Here is a 15328-nt window from a genome sequence, read left to right as displayed (position 1 = left end):
GGGAAGCACTATCGCTACTCTGGCCTGGGATTCAGGGGCTCTGCCCAGCTTCTGCCTCTCTAAGGTTACTGCTGGGAAGTCACTTCCCCTTTCAGAACCTGAGTTCTCCCATAAAGAGGAGGGGCCTAAATGCAGTCCGAAGCCTTTTCTAGCTCCTGAGACTGTGGTTCAAGGCAGGGCTATGCTTCCCCTCCCAGCCCTGGCCCTGTGACCCCAGCTCTGTGCCTGGCACTGTACAGAAGCCTAAGAGATGCCCACCGCCAGAGCGGGCACCAAATCTTCATCTGCTGGGGACCCCAGGGGTGCCCTCCCTGAGAGTTTGGCCTTTGGGCTCACTCCCAGGTAGAGACTCCTCGGAGTTGCTGCTTAATTACCCCTGTGACAGAGAGCTCATTACCTCTCCAGGCCCATTACCTCTCCAGAGAGCTCATTACCTCTCTGCTCCATGGCCCACCCTGCCATCCCCTAACAGCCCCCGTCTGGCCAGCATGATTTTCCCAGTGTCCTCTACCCACCACAAACCCCAGCCCCCCAACAGGCTTGCTCTAACAGGACAAGTTGTGCTGAAGATGGGGCCTTTAGAAGCAGTGCTGTATAATAAAGAAGGTTGACTCATGTCTGAGCAGGGCTTTCTGGAGTCTGTGGAGCTAAAGACAGTATAATACAAAGCTGGGCTTGGTCACTGGTGCTTCCGACTGCAGTGACACAGCAGCTCTCAGACGTGAGCGGCAGATCTCAGACCTTTCCAGAAGCTCGGAGTTCTTGCTACGTAGTGGGTCCCGACTGTTTCTACTCTTTTCTTTTCTTTCATTTTGAGATGGAGTCTTAACTCTGTCACCCAAGCTGGAGTGCAGTGGTGCTATCTCAGCTCACTGCAACCTCCGCCTCCTGGGTTCAAGTGATTTGCCTCTCTCAGCCTCCCAAGTAGCTGGGATTATAGGCACCTGCCACCACGCCCAGCTAATTTTTGTATTTTTAGTAGAGACGGGTTTCACCATGTTGGCCAGGCTGGTCTCAGACTCCTGAGCTCAAGTGATCCGCCCTCCTTGGCCTCCCAAAGTGCTGGGATTACAGGCATGAGCTACTGCACCTGACCTCGTTTCTACACTTTAAACCAGCTCTACAGGAGGCCCCCTGAGGCCACCTGCTCCAATCCCAGGCAGTGACAATCGTGCAATGTCACTGGAGCAGAAGTGAGATATCAGATGGACCTGTTCAGGACTCGGCGGGTCTCACTCCCAGCTGGATCCTTCAAGCCCAGCGCAGCCCCCAAGATTCCACATGTGGGGCGGCAGGGACTCCAGGCCTAACTGTGTGGAGCCAGGAGGGTCCATTGTAGGGATGTGCAGACCGAGGCCCAGAGGGGAGGGCTGGGCAGTCCCAGAGATGCTTGGAGGGACCTCTGTGATAGCCCCGCTTGTGTTTTCCAGGCCCGAGCTGCTCACTGAGGGAGTCAAAGAGCCCATCGTGGATAGTCAAGGTACCCAGCGCGGGGTCATGGGCCATGGTGCGGGCGGGCAAGGGAGGGCCCCAGGCCTCTGCCACCAGCCCCTCCTCCTGCTGCCTCTGTCCTGCTCCCATCCTGGCCCTGGCATTCTCCCCACACCCCCACATTGGGTTTCCTCTAACGATGCCATCTTGGGTCCCAGGGACTGCCTCCTCACTTGGCTTCTCTCCCCCTGCCCTGCCCCCAGAGAGGGATTCCGGGGACCCTCTGGTGGACGAGAGCCTGAAGAGACAGGGCTTTCAAGGTAAGGTTGAGTTGAGGGGGAGGTCTGTTGTCCCAGCACCAGGACCTTGACCTGGTTTGGGTCTGGAGGGCCAGGCTGGAAGTGGGGAGGAGCTGGCCCCCAACTTCAGGGCCTAAGGGACCAGGCAAGCCAGGTTGGCAGCCCAGGCCCGGCTGTATCCTGCCAGCTCTGTGTTAGAGACTCCAGGGGAGAGGGGGTGCCTACAGGTGGACGGTGGGGGGAGCCCAGGAGCCTGCCTGCCCCCTCCCTGCCCCACCCCCAGAGGTAGCTGACACGCCCATTCCTTTTTCAGCAATCAGCTGTGGTCTTAGTGCTTTGAAATCAGAATAGGAGCCAGACGCGGCACCTCACGCCTATAATCTCAGCACTCGGGAAGGTCAAGGCGGGAGGATCGCTTGAGGCTGGGAGCTCGAGACAAGCCTGCACAACATAGAACCCGTCTCTATGTCTGTTTTTAAGAAAAGAAATCAGAGGCCCAGTGCAGTGGCTCATGCCTGTAATCCCAGCACTTTGGGCGGCCAAGGCAGGTGGATCACTTGAGGCCAGGAGTTCAAGACCAGCCTGGCCAACGTGGTGAAACCCCGTGTCTACCAAAAAAATACAAGAATTAGTTGGGCAAGGTGGCGTGCACCTGTGATCCCAGCTACTAGGGAGGCTAAGGCGGGAGAATCGCTTGAACCTGGGAGGTGGAGATTGCAATGAGCTGAGATCGTGCCACTGCACTCCAGCCTGGGTGACAGAGCAAGACCCTGTCTCAAAAAAAGAGAAAGAGAGAGAGAGAGATGGTGGTCTGGGATCCCTCCAGCACATGCTGGCACTTGTCTTTGTTTGTTTGTTTGGATGGAGTTTTACTCTTGTTGCCCAGGCTGGAGTGCAATGGCGCGATCTCAGCCCACTGCAACCTCCGCTTCCTGGGTTCAAGCAATTCTCCTGCCTCAGGCTCCCAAGTAGCTGGGATTACAGGCACACGCCACCACACCTGGCTAATTTTTGTATTTTTTTAGTAGAGATGGGGTTTCACCATGTTGGACAGGCTGGTCTCGAACTCCTGACCTCAGATGATCCGCCCACCTCAGCCTCCCAAAATGTTGGGATTACAGGCGTGAGCCACTGCACCCAGCTTTTTTTTTTTTTTTTTGAGACAGAGTCTTGCTCTGTCACCCAGGCTGGAGTGCAGTGGTGTGATCTTGGCTCACTACAACTTCTGCCTCCCAGGTTCAAGGGATTCTCTTGCCTCAGCCTCCCGAGTAGCTGGGATTACAGGTACGCACCACCATGCCTGGCTAATTTTTGTATTTTTAGTAGAGATGGGATTTCACCATGTTGGCCAGGCTGGTTTCCAACTCCTGCCCTCAGGTGATCTCCCGCCTCGGCCTCCCAAAGTGCTGGGGTTACAGGCGTGAGCCGCCGCGCCCGGCCACACTTGGGGGTTTTTAATGAACACTTTCTGGGTGAGGGTGTCTCGGTGGCTCATGTCTGTAATCCCAGCACTTTTAGAGGCTGAGGCAGGCAGATCACGTGAGCTCAGGGGTTCAAGGCCAGCCTGGGCAACATGGCAAAACCCCATCTCTACCAAAAAAGAAATTAGCCAGGTGCAGTGGCGCACGCCTGTGGTCCCAGCTACTCAGGAGGCTGAGGCAGGAGAATCGCTTGAGCCTGGGAGGTGGAGGTTGCATTGGGAGCTGCCAGGCCCGTCCCCTGTGTCTGTGGGGACTGCCCGTCCACCATCTGCTGGATCAGCTGGGCTTCCATTCCCTCCCTTGTCTCCAGCCCCCCAGTGACTTCATGAAGCCCCCGCCCCCTGCCTGCTAGCCCAGGGCACAGGACTCCACGCTCTATGATGTCCCTCCCCTCCGGGGCTTATTTATTGGTTTGGTGGTTTTCAAATGTCATCAATTAACTTAATTTCCAACTCATCACTGTTGTGGCAACAGTGCATGTCCTTCTGAAAAAAACACAACTCCATCAAGACGTCGGTGCTGAAGGACCTGAGGGGCCCACTCCAAAGATCCTTTAATTGCCGGAGAAGGAGTTCCCCATAATTAGAAAATCATTTTCCTTAAAAGTCGCCAAGTGCCTTTTCACTGAACAGCCCAAACCCATAATCGTTTTGCGCTTTGCAGAAAATTATGACGCGAGGCTCTCACGGATCGACATCGCCAACACACTAAGGGAGCAGGTCCAGGACCTTTTCAATAAGAAATACGGTAAGCAGCGCAGAACCCCCGGGGAGGGACACGCAGCTGCTATGCACAGGGAAGTGGGAGGCTTCCCAGTTCCAGCCAAGGGCATTTCTGGGGAAACAATTCATCCCTTTACGTGTATTTCTTGAGCATTTACTACGTGCCAGGCACTGTCTCAGGCACTGGGGATATTGCTGTGAATAAAACAGACACAGTCCCTGTACTCATGAGCCTTGCAGACCAATGAGGTGAGACACACTTTCAACAACTACACACAGAATTTAATAGACAAGGGCCCGGCGCGGTGGCTCATGCCTGTAATCCCAGCACTTTTGGAGGCTGAGGCAGGTGGATCACTTGAGCTCAGGAGTTCGAGGCCAGCCTGGACAACATGGCAAAACCCCATCTCTACCAAAAACACAAAAAAGAAATTAGCCAGGTGCAGTGGTGCACACCTGTGGTCCCAGCTGCTCAGGAAGCTGAAGCAGGAGAATCGCTTGAGCCTGGGAGGCGGAGGTTGCAGTGAGCTGAGATCGCACCATTGCATTCCAGCCTAGGCAACAAAAGTGAAACTCTGTCTCAAAAAAAAAAAAAAAAAAAAAAAAGGAGTGTACAACATGGGAGCATTGGGAGCATATTGGTGTGGCTTTTTCTTTTTTTTTTTTTTTTTTTTTTCTTTTTTTTGAGACAGGGTCTCACTCTGTCCCCCATGCTGGAGTACTCCTGGCCTCAAGCAATCCTCCTGCCTCAGCCTCCCAAGTGGCTGGAACTAAAGGCATGCACTACCATGCCCAACAAGTTTTTAGAAATTTTTAGTAAAGGCAGGGTCTTGCTGTGTTGCCCAGGCTGATCTCGAACTCTTCGACTTAAGAGATCCTCCTGCCTTGGCCCCCCAAAATGCTGGGATTACGGGCATAAGCCACCATGCTGGCCTTTTTTTATGTTCTGATCAAATAGCTCAGATTGTAATGCCTATACCTTTCCACAGTGCTATATAAGTACTTTCTCATACCATTCACTCTCCTGCACGCATGTCTTTCCATCACACCCCCGCAATCCCACATACACACACCCCACGCTGCCTCTCACTCCTGACAGGCAGGACCCTGCCTCTCGCCCACAGGGGAAGCCTTGGGCATCAAGTACCCGGTCCAGGTCCCCTACAAGCGGATCAAGAGTAACCCCGGCTCCGTGATCATCGAGGGGCTGCCCCCAGGAATCCCATTCCGAAAGCCCTGCACCTTCGGCTCCCAGAACCTGGAGAGGATTCTTGCTGTGGCCGACAAGATCAAGTTCACAGTCACCAGGTACTCAGCGGGAAGGGTGAGGGTGAAGAGGCAGGACTAACTCAGATGGGGGCTTGCACCTGCGAATCCTTAGCCTTTCCCTAGGTCCTGCCCTCCCCCCTGGACAAGGTGGCTCTCCTGGCACCATCCTGGTCCTGGGGGTGGCCGGAAAGGGACTGCAGGCCAGCCTGAGTGCAGGGAGCCCTTCAGAAGTGGGACTGGTCACCCCCCATGGCAAGGGCAGCCTTCGAGGGCATCTTCACCCTCTTCAGCAACACTTGCTCACTGCACCCCCAGCCCCCTGGAAAGGCATTCAGCCCTCATCAGAGGGATTTGCCCAAGGTCCCGGGGCCAGCCAGGGCAAAGCCTGCACAAGGCCCAGGTCTGCGTCCTGCAGAGTGACACTGCCAATGCCAGCGCCCTGCCACATCGTCTCACTGTCCCGTGCACACAGAGCCCCAGGGAAGCTTGCTAAAATGCAGATTCTGCTGCTGTAGGTCTAGGGTGCTCCCAGGGGAGACTGAGGCCACTGAATCTGAGGGGTGTCTTCCTCATCACCCAGGCCCTCCCCGTGACACCCCTGCCTCTGTTTCTCTTCTAGGCCTTTCCAAGGACTCATCCCAAAGCCTGGTAAGAGGCACTGGCTGTGGAGGGGGCACTGGGAATAGGGCACGGTCATGGTGCTGGGGGCTGGAGCTAAGCCTGCTGTGGGGCACAGGTTCTGGGGTCTGGGAACAGAAGCCAGGCGCCTGCCTTTCTTTTTTTTTTTTTTTTCTGCGGCAGAGTCCTTCTCTGTCACCCAGGCTGGAGTGCAGTGGCACGATCTCAGCTCACTGCAACCTCCACCTCCTGGGTTCAAGCCATTCTCCTGCCTCAGCCTCCTGAGTAGCTGGGATTACAGGCAATTGTCACCACGCCTGGCTATTTTTTGTATTTTTGGTAGAGACAGGGTTTTACCATGTTGGCCAGGCTGGTCTCAAACTCCTGACCTCAAGTGATCCGCCCACCTTGGCCTCCCAAAGCGTTGGGATTACAGGCGTGAGCCACTGCACCCGGCCTAGGCCTCTGCCCTTCTGTTTAGCCACCTTACCTGGGCACCTGCCCCAGGTAGGTGGAGGAAGGCTAAGCTTGAATGTGGCCCCAGATCCTGGGGCAGAGAAAGGGGTGGTGGCGCCAGTGACTTCTAAGTTTTACCCAGTCTGGGTTCAGGAGGGAGGGGCCAGGCCAGGTCAGTGCAACTGCTCCTCCTGATAAAGGGAGTCTGGTTGACCTCAGTGAATAGATGAGGTTGGAGGCGAGTGGGTTCCTAACCACAGAAGGAGGGGTGTCTGCATGGGGACCACAAGCATGTTGGTAAGATGTGGGGGGTGCCTACCCTGCCTTAAACAGAGCAGTGCCTCTCCTGACCCTTTTTAAAAAAATATTTTTATATATATAATAAAAAATATTATATAGAGAGAGAAAGAGACAGAGACAGACCAAGTCTCACTTTGTTGCCCAGGCTGGAATGCAATGGCACTATCTCTGCTCACTCTAAACTCCCAGGTTCAAGCTATTCTGCCTCAGCCTACCAAGTAGCTGGGATTATAGGTGGGCACCACCACGCCCGGCTAATTTTTGTATTTTTAGTAGAGCTGGGTTTCAACATATTGGCTAGGCTGGTCTCAATCTCCTGGCCTCAAGTGATCCTCCTGCCTCAGCCTCCCAAAGTGCTGGGATTACAGGCATGAGCCACCACACCCCACCTCCTGACCCTTTTTAAGGCACCCATCCACTTCTGTGTCCGCCATGGGCTGTGTCCTGGCCTCCCAAACCCAGATTTGCAGGGGCTTTCCCTGCGGGGCAACATGCCACTTGGTGAGCACTAAGGGCTGGCCAGAGCCTCCAGGGCGGGCCGGGCACGGTGGCTCACACCTGTAATCCCAGCACTTTGGGAAGCCAAGGCAGGAGGATCACTTGAGGTCAGGAGTTTGAGATCAGCCTGATCAACATGGTGAAACCCCATGTCTATTTAAAATCCCAAAATTAGCCAGGTATGGTGGCGCACATCTGTAATCCCAGCTACTTGGGAGTCTGAGGCAGGAGAATCACTTGAACCCGGGAGGCAGAGGTTGCAGTGAGCCGAGATCACGCCACTGCACTCCAGCTTGGGCAACAGGACGAGACTCTGTCTCAAAAAAAAAAAAAAAAATAAGAACTTAGGGTACAGTGATGTGGCGGCTGCCAACAGGCCACGGGAACCCCCAGAAGGGGGATCAGGAGGGTGAGGGGTAGTTGGAGAAGGTTTCCTGGAGTAAGGAAGGCCCTGCTTGGGCCTTAAGGGAAGACGGGATTTTGAGAGGCAGAGAGGAGGGTGGGTTGTGTTTGGTGGGGTGAATGGCAGGGGTTGGGGGGTCACTGGATGCCAGAAGTGTGTTTCCGGAGCTCTCGGAGGGGCAGAGTGGTCAGATGATGTTGGAAAGGTGGAGAGAGTGGAAGCTGCAGCAGCAACAGTGCGGTGAGTGTGGCTCTGGTGGACACCCGGCTGAGAGGTCACTGGGTTTCTGGCCCTGCACTGGTGCTTTATGCGGGTGCCTTTCACATGTATTTCGGGAGTCCTGCTGGGGCAAGGCGGTGTTCTAGGAACTAGGGTTACAGCAGAGTGCAGACAGAGGAGGCATCTCATTTAGTCTTCATATCTAGGAGGCTGACGCTAGAGCCCACCTTACAGAGGGGAAAACTGAGGCTCAGTGTGAGTGATGTATTAATACCCTGTGTCCCAGGGCTAGCAGGTGGCCGTGGCCTCAGCCCTCAGGGATGGACCTGCCAGCCCCTTTCCAGGCATTGGCACCCAAGCCAGGTATCCGCCTGGAGAACCAGCTCCACACTTACTCATGCCACTAGTCATGCTGGGCTGGGAACATGTCCAGGCTCCTGGGAGTCTCCGAGGGTTCACCAGAGGTCGCTGAGTGCTACTCCTGCACCAGAATGGGCTTTTCTCAAACTCTCCCTCACACAGTTCCCAAAGCCAGGCCTGGGCCAGCACCGGCAGTTCCAAGGTGAATCGGAGTGGAAGCTGGGGTCTGCTGGGGGAGGCAGAGGAAATAGCAGGCCCCTTCATCTGGAGGCAGTTGTTCCAGGGCAGGTGGGGGGTGGCAGATAGTTGCAGAGAGGCAGGTGGCTGGGGACAGTGCCCAGGAGTCAGCCTTCAGGGTCCCAGGCAGTATGTGGGCCACGGGAAACTGCCATCTTGTTCAAGTCCCTGTACCCGCCTGACTAGCCGTGGGAATCTGAGCCTTCACTTCCTTACCGCTAAGATGGATAAGCACACCTGCCTCGCCATGTGATCTGAATATGGAAAAAGATGGGCAGTGCTAGGTGAGCCGGAAGGACTGTTTTCCCCCAATTGCCTTTTTTCTTTTTTTTTTTAAGTTGAAGTTTAGCTCTTATTGTCCAGGCTAGAGTGCAATGGCGTGATCTCGGCTCACTGCAACCTCCGCCTCCCAGGTTCAAATGATTCTCCTGCCTCAGCCTCCTGAGTAGCTGGGATTATAGGCATGTGCCACAGCATCCGGCTAATTTTTGTATTTTTAGGCACCCTAACATGGTGAAAGGCCAGGCTGGTTGGCCAGGCTGGTCTCGAACTCCTGGCCAGCCTCGAGTGATCCGCCCATCTTGACCTCCCAAAGTGCTGGGATTACAGGCGTGAGCCACCGTGCCTAGCTGCCTTTCTTTTTGTCCTCGTTTGCAAATACAGAATGGACCTTAGTCTGCAAACTCAGAAGTGCGAGACATGTATTTTTATTTTTCTAAAATTGAACTGGACTCCTACCAAAAGCCCCCAATGCAGAGTGGCAGAAACTTTATTTGAGTCCATTTTGGATCATCGTTTCCCTTGGGCTTGCACCAGGGCCTGGAACCTTCTGTGAGACCCACCCAGTAGACACTTCCACACCACAGAGAGACTGAGCATGAGAAGGTCCGTGCTTGAAAAAGGCCTAACAGTGGGATCTCGGTGCAAGGATGGGAGAGTGGAAACCAAGTGGTAAAGAGATGACTATGGCACGCAGCAGAGAATTCCCCGGAGGGTGAGGCTTCGGGAACTTTCCAGGGGGACAAACCCTGTTAAGAATGGCTCTAGGGCCTGGTGCTGTGGCTCACGCCTGTAATTCCAGCACTTTGGGAGGCCGAAGTGGGCAGATCACGAGGTCAGGAGTTCGAGACCAGCCTGGCCAACATGGTGAAACCCTGTCTCTACTAAAAATACAAAATTAGCTGGGCATGGTGGCGGATGCCTGTAATCCCAGCTACTCAGGAGGCTGAGGCAGGAGAATCGCTTGAAACTGGAAGGCAGAGGTTGCAGTGAGCCAAGATCACGCCATTGCACTCCAGCCTGGGCAACAAGAGTGAAACTCCGTCTCAAAAAAAAAAAAAGAATGGCTCTAAACCAGGAACAGTGGTTCACCCCTGTAATCCCAGCACTTCGGGAGGCCAAGGTAGGAGGATCGCTTGAGGCCAAGAGTTTGAGGCCAGCCTGGGCAACATAACAAGACCCTGTCTCTACAAAAAATTTAAAAATTAGCCAGGCATGGTGGCACGCACCTGTAGTCTCAGCTACTCAGGAGGCCAAAGTGGGAGGATGGCTTGAGCCCGGGAGGTGGAGGTTGCAGTGAGCTGAGATTGTGCAACTGCACTCCAGCCTGGGTGACAGAGCATGACGCCGTCTGGAAAAAATAAAAATAAAAAGAATGGCTTTGAGATTTTTTTAGGTCACTTATTGAAGGTTCCCATGGAAGCCTTTCCTAACAGAACCACCCCGAGAAGGTAAAAATTCTGAAAGAGATTATGCTTTTTTGTTTTTGTTTTGTTTTGTTTTTTTGTTTTAAGATGGAGTTTCTCTTCTTGTTGCCCAGGCTGGAGGGCAATGGCACAGTCTCGGCTCACTGCCACCTCCACCTCCCGAGTTCAAGCGATTCGCCTGCCTCAGCCTCCCCAGTAGCTGGAATTACAGGTGTGCACCAGGACACCCGGCTAATTGTTGTATTTTTAGTAGAGACGGGGTTTCACCATGTTGGCCAGGCTGATCTCAAACTTCTGACCGCAGGTGATCAGCCCGCCTCAGCCTCCCAGAGTGTTGGGATTACAGGTGTGAGCCACCACACCTGGCTGAGATTGTGCTTTTTTGAAGATGAATCAGTCATTAAATTGCAAGAGCCCCACTGCTCCCTGGAGCTGTGGGCCTCCCCATTGTAGGGTGAGAGTACAGCCACTCCTGGACTGGTTTTGTTCTGGGTCAAAAGAGATGACTCAAGCCAGACGTGGTGGCTTGTACCTATAATCCCAGCATTTTGGGAGGCCGAGATGGGAGAATCACTTGAGCCCAGGAGTTTGAGACCTGCCTGGGCAACATAGCAAGATCCCATCCTGCAAAGACATTTTTTAAAATTAGCCAGACATGGTGGGGACGAACGGCTGTATTCCCAGCTACTTGGGAGGCTGAGGCGGGAGGATCCCTCAAGCCTAGGAGTTGGAGGCTGCAGAGAGCTGTGATTCCAGTGTGTGCAACAGAGTGAGGTCTTGTCTCTAAAAAAGAGAGAGAGAGATAAGCCCAGAATGTCTTTAATGTTTTCCCAGCTGGGGACATCACATTTGCCTTCAGTGCCTCAGTTTCCCCACTAAAATCTAGAGGCCCTGCCTGCTGTGACATGCTGAGTGGCGGGCAGGCGTCTGGCTGGAGAGGAAGGCATACTTGGACTTGGACCAAGCCTCAGAGGGCGAATTTCAGTGGGTGAATTTCAGGCCTCAGGTCAAGGGAGCTGTGGGCCAGGGGTTTCTGGGGGCCAGGGGTACTGGAAGTCACCAGCCTGAACTGGAAGGGACCTGGTGGGGGGCCTCGGGTTGCAGAGGGATGGGGGGAGTGGGTCCCGCAACTCATACCAGAAGGAACTCCAGCCCTGCCTGCAAGGGGCTGAGACAACCCACGCTCGACCCTGGGGGCTGAACACCATTGGTAGCTGGTAGCTCTATACTGCCCAGCCAGGCCACACCCCACCTGCCTGCAGTGGCACTGAATTAAATTAGGGAGACTCTGCCAGGCACGGTGGCTCATGCCTGTAATCCCAGCACTTTGGGAGGCCAAGGTGGGTGGATCGCGTAAGGTCAGGAGTTCAAGACCAGCCTGGGCAACATGGTGAAACCCCGACTCTACTAAAAATACAAAAATTAGCCAGGCATGGTGGTGTATGCCTGTAATCCCAGCTACCTGGGAGGCTAAGGCAGGAGAATCACTTGAACCTGGGAGGCGGAGGTTGCAGTGAGCCGAGATCGTGCCACTGCACTCCAGCTTGGGCAACAGAGCACAACCCGGTTGCAAAAAAAGAAAGAAAAAAGAAAACCCAGGACAGCTAACAGGGGCTGTTCAGGATATGCTGGGAAGAAGTGGTGGTGACTAAGGCGTGAGAAACCCTCTACCCAGGTAGCTGCTGTAATATTCCATCCGAAGAACATTCTAGTAGGTCATAAAAACCTAAAGGGGGCCGGGCATGGTGGCTCACGCCTATAATCCCAGCACTTTGGGAGGCCAATGCAGGAGGATTGCTTGAAGCCAGGAGTTGGAGATCAGCCTGGGCAGCATAGTGAAAACCCATCTCTACAAAAAAAATTTTTTTTAATTAGCTGGGCATGGTGGTGGGTGGTGGTGTGTGCCTGTAGTCCCAGCTACCTGGGAGGCTGAGGCAGGAGGGTCACTTGAGCCCAGGAGTTTGAGGCTGCAGCGAGCTATGATCACAAAGCTCATATCACCTCACTTCAACCTGAGTGACAGAGTAAGACCCTCTCTCTAAAACACACACAAACACACACACACACACACACACACCCTAAAGAGAAATGCAAATATATGCCCATGGTAGAAATTTGGAAAATACAGAAATCTAACAACCCAGATGGCTGTTCATTTTTATGATGATACATTTCTTCCAGATTTCCCCCCAAGCTTATTAATTTTACATCTCACTGTTCTTCTTTCTATAAATTTACACATTTAACCTTAAAACATAAACATGTTCCCATGTCTTTAAAAAGCTCTGTTCCCTCTTCAGGCTGTATCATGGTTATGTAACTACCCTGTCCCCCAATGATGGACATTTGAGCAGCCCCTCACACCACAGACACCTAACACTCACATCACACTTTTTTTCTGAGACGGAGTCTCGCTCTGTCCCCCAGGCTGGACTGCAGTAGCGTGATCTCAACTCACCGTAACCTCCGCCTCCCAAGTTCAAGCAATTCTCCTGCCTCAGCCTCCCAAGTAGCTGGGATTACAGGTGCCCGCCACCATGCCAGGCTAATTTTCCTATTTTAGTAGAGATGGGGTTTTGCCATGTTGGCCAGGCTGGTCTCAAACTCCTGACCTCAGGCGATCCACCCACCTCGGCCTCCCAAAGTGCTGGGATTACAGGTGTGAGCCTGACCATGTCACACTTACGATTTGCTGGTTACAAAGCCCACTCACATTACCACGTCATCTCCCCAAGTAGCCGGCCTTATTGGAGGGGACTGAGGCTCAGAGAGATTAAGCAGCTTTCTCAAGGTCACACAGCATAGTGTGGCAGAGATTTGAACCTAAGTCTTTACCATTTGATTATACTTCGGAACCCAGGGCAGGCTCTACCACTAGCCTAGGGCTTGTTGTGTGTCCCTGAAGTGGGTTGCAGCCACGCCCTCTTTCCCCACCACCCCTCTGGTCTCATCCACACTGGGTGGCTCTTTGCTGTCCCCTCCTGGCTACCAGCAGCTATTACACTGGTCCTGCCTGTGTAAACCTTTAGGCTTGTAGTTAATCCTTTGGGTTCATTTATTTGTACAACAAAAACCTATGGAGGGCCAGGCGCAGTGGCTCACGCCTGTAATCCCAGCACTTTGGGAGGCCGAGGCGGGCGGATCACAAGGTGAGGAGATCAAGACCATCCTGGCGAACATGGTGAAACCCCATCTCTACTAAAAATACAAAAATTTGCCGGGCATGGTGGCACATGCCTGTAATCCCAGCTACTTGGGAGCCTGAGGCAGGAGAATCGCTTGAACCCAGGACGCAGAGGTTGCAGTGAACTGAGATTGCACCACAGCACTCCAACCTGGCGACAGAGCGAGACCCTGTCTCAAAAAAAAAAAAGGAGAGAGAGGTGGAAAGCCTGCAGGTGAAGCCCAGGGAGAAACTTACTAAAGGGGGTGATTGGGTGCACCAGCCTCTGCTGGGAGGTCAGTCCTAATGCCTGAGAGTAGACGGAGGGGCTAAGCAACAGGTTGCAGTGGGATGGTTCAGAACAATTTTGGGGGAAGTGGTGGGGACCAGAGTGGAATAGTGGGCTCAGGAGAGAATGAGAAAGGCAAGTGATTGAATCTGCCAAGGACCAAGCACCAAAGTGCCAGCTCACTGCCACCCTCAGTAAAGACTAACTTGCCCTTTCCCCCAACTCCCCTCCCAGAAGTAGCTTGCTCTCCTCTGCCTGCCACACATCGGGGGGTCAGGTCTAAAAGGATCACCTTTTAGAGGGCAGGAGAGAACAAGAGTTGAGAGTGGAATGGCTGCAGAGAGGGCTTTATTTTTTTGGTGGAGGGAGGGGACAGAGTCTCGCTCTATTGCCCAGGCTGGAGTGCAGTGGTGTGATCTCGGCTCACTGCAACCTCCGCCTCCCGGGTTCAACTGATTCTCCTGCCTCAGCCTCCTGAGTAGCTGGGATTACAGGCACGTGCTATCACGCCCGAGTATTTTTTGTATTTTTTAGTAGAGATGGGGTTTCACCATGTTGGCCAAGCCGGTGTCAAACTCCTGACCTCAAATGATCCACCCGCCTCAGCCTCCCAAAGTGCTGGGATTACATGTATGGCCCACCACACCCAGCCAAGAGAGGGTTTTAGAGGCAGGAACAGCAGCTGCATGATCTTCAGCAGATTCAGTAGAGAGGGAGGTGAGTGGTGGGAGAGGAAGGAGGATGGGGGGAATGGCAAGAAAAGGAGCACCCTGCTTAGAAAGGGAATGGAGCCGGGTGTGGTGGCTCACGCCTGTAATCCAGCACTTTGGAAGGCCGAGGCAGGAGGATCACTTGAGCCCAGGAGTTTGAGACCAGCCACATAGCAAGACCCCATCTCTATTTAAAAAAAAAAAAGAAGAAGAAAGGGCCGGGTGTGGTGGCTCACGCCTATAATCCCAGCACTTTGGGAAGCCGAGGTGGGTAGATCACGAGGTCAGGAGATCGAGACCGTCCTGGCTAACACAGTGAAACCCTGTCTTTACTAAAAATACAAAAAATCAGCTGGGCATGGTGGCGGGCACCTGTAGTCCCAGCTACTCGGGAGGCTGAGTCAGGAGAATGGCGTGAACCCGGGAGGTGGAGCTTGCAGTGAGCCGAGATTGTGCCACTGCACTCCAGCCTGGGCGACAGAGCGAGACTCTGTCTCAGAAAAAAAAAAAAAGAAGAAGAAGAAAGAAACAGCAAGATGGGTGGAAGAGGGTTGCTGAAGGCTCATGCAAGCTCCTCTCTGCCTGCTCCTTCTCTCAGGGAGGGACAGAGGAGGGTGATGAGTCAGTGGACTAAATGTCCCCATGGGGATGAAGGACGGTTCGGGTCAGGGTCCTAGAGGGAGGGCTGGAAGGAGGGAAGGAGACAGCCAGAGAAGGATGTAGGACAAAGAGGTGCCGCCATGGATCACCAAGAGGTTCAGGACTGGCCAGAGGGAGGATAAGAGGTCAAGGTACGTGTGGGGCACTTGGATGACGCATCTGTGCCTGCACACAGCTGAAATCCCCAAGAAATAACACGGGAGCAGGGTGGGTTTCTGCAGCCGAGGTGAGACCAAAGTGCCAGCTCACTGCCACCCTCAGTAAAGACTAACTTGCCCTTTCCCGCAACTCCCCTCCCAGAAGTAACTCGCTCTCCTCTGCCTGCCACACATCGGGGGGTCAGGGAAAGCTCCCCTTCCCTGGGGAGCTGGTGTTCCCTAGGCCAGGAGCCAGTCCCTGCAGAGATGAGGAGCTGGGAAATCCCCTCCTCCCATCCCACACATCCACGCGTGCCAGACCCTGTGCTGTGGGCTTTTCACACACAGCCTCTTAGACGCTTAGCCTGTG

At 53.9% G+C, this 15328-nt stretch overlaps 1 protein-coding gene across 17 annotated transcripts in view; it reads left to right on the top strand.

Moving 5' to 3' along the window:
* The window catches only part of GTF2IRD1 (GTF2I repeat domain containing 1), a 151954-nt gene that overhangs the window by 101409 nt on the left and 35217 nt on the right, over positions 1-15328 (top strand). For 8 of the 17 annotated variants that reach the window (XM_024250254.3, XM_054560385.2, XM_063725688.1 and 5 more), the window contains 5 exons: positions 1431-1480; positions 1695-1751; positions 3875-3958; positions 5058-5241; positions 5822-5850. In XM_024250254.3, the coding sequence (XP_024106022.2) occupies positions 1431-1480; positions 1695-1751; positions 3875-3958; positions 5058-5241; positions 5822-5850 (404 nt within the window). Of the gene's footprint in view, positions 1-1430; positions 1481-1649; positions 1752-3874; positions 3959-5057; positions 5242-5821; positions 5851-15328 lie in introns of all 17 variants that reach the window. The other 9 variants (XM_024250255.3, XM_024250252.3, XM_063725684.1 and 6 more) reach the window with 2 other exon arrangements.

Source organism: Pongo abelii, chromosome 6, assembly GCF_028885655.2.
Source record: "Pongo abelii isolate AG06213 chromosome 6, NHGRI_mPonAbe1-v2.0_pri, whole genome shotgun sequence".
In the NCBI taxonomy this organism is placed as follows: domain Eukaryota; kingdom Metazoa; phylum Chordata; class Mammalia; order Primates; family Hominidae; genus Pongo; species Pongo abelii.
Note: the sequence above shows the minus strand (reverse complement) of the source record. Positions and strands in the feature narration are given on the sequence as shown.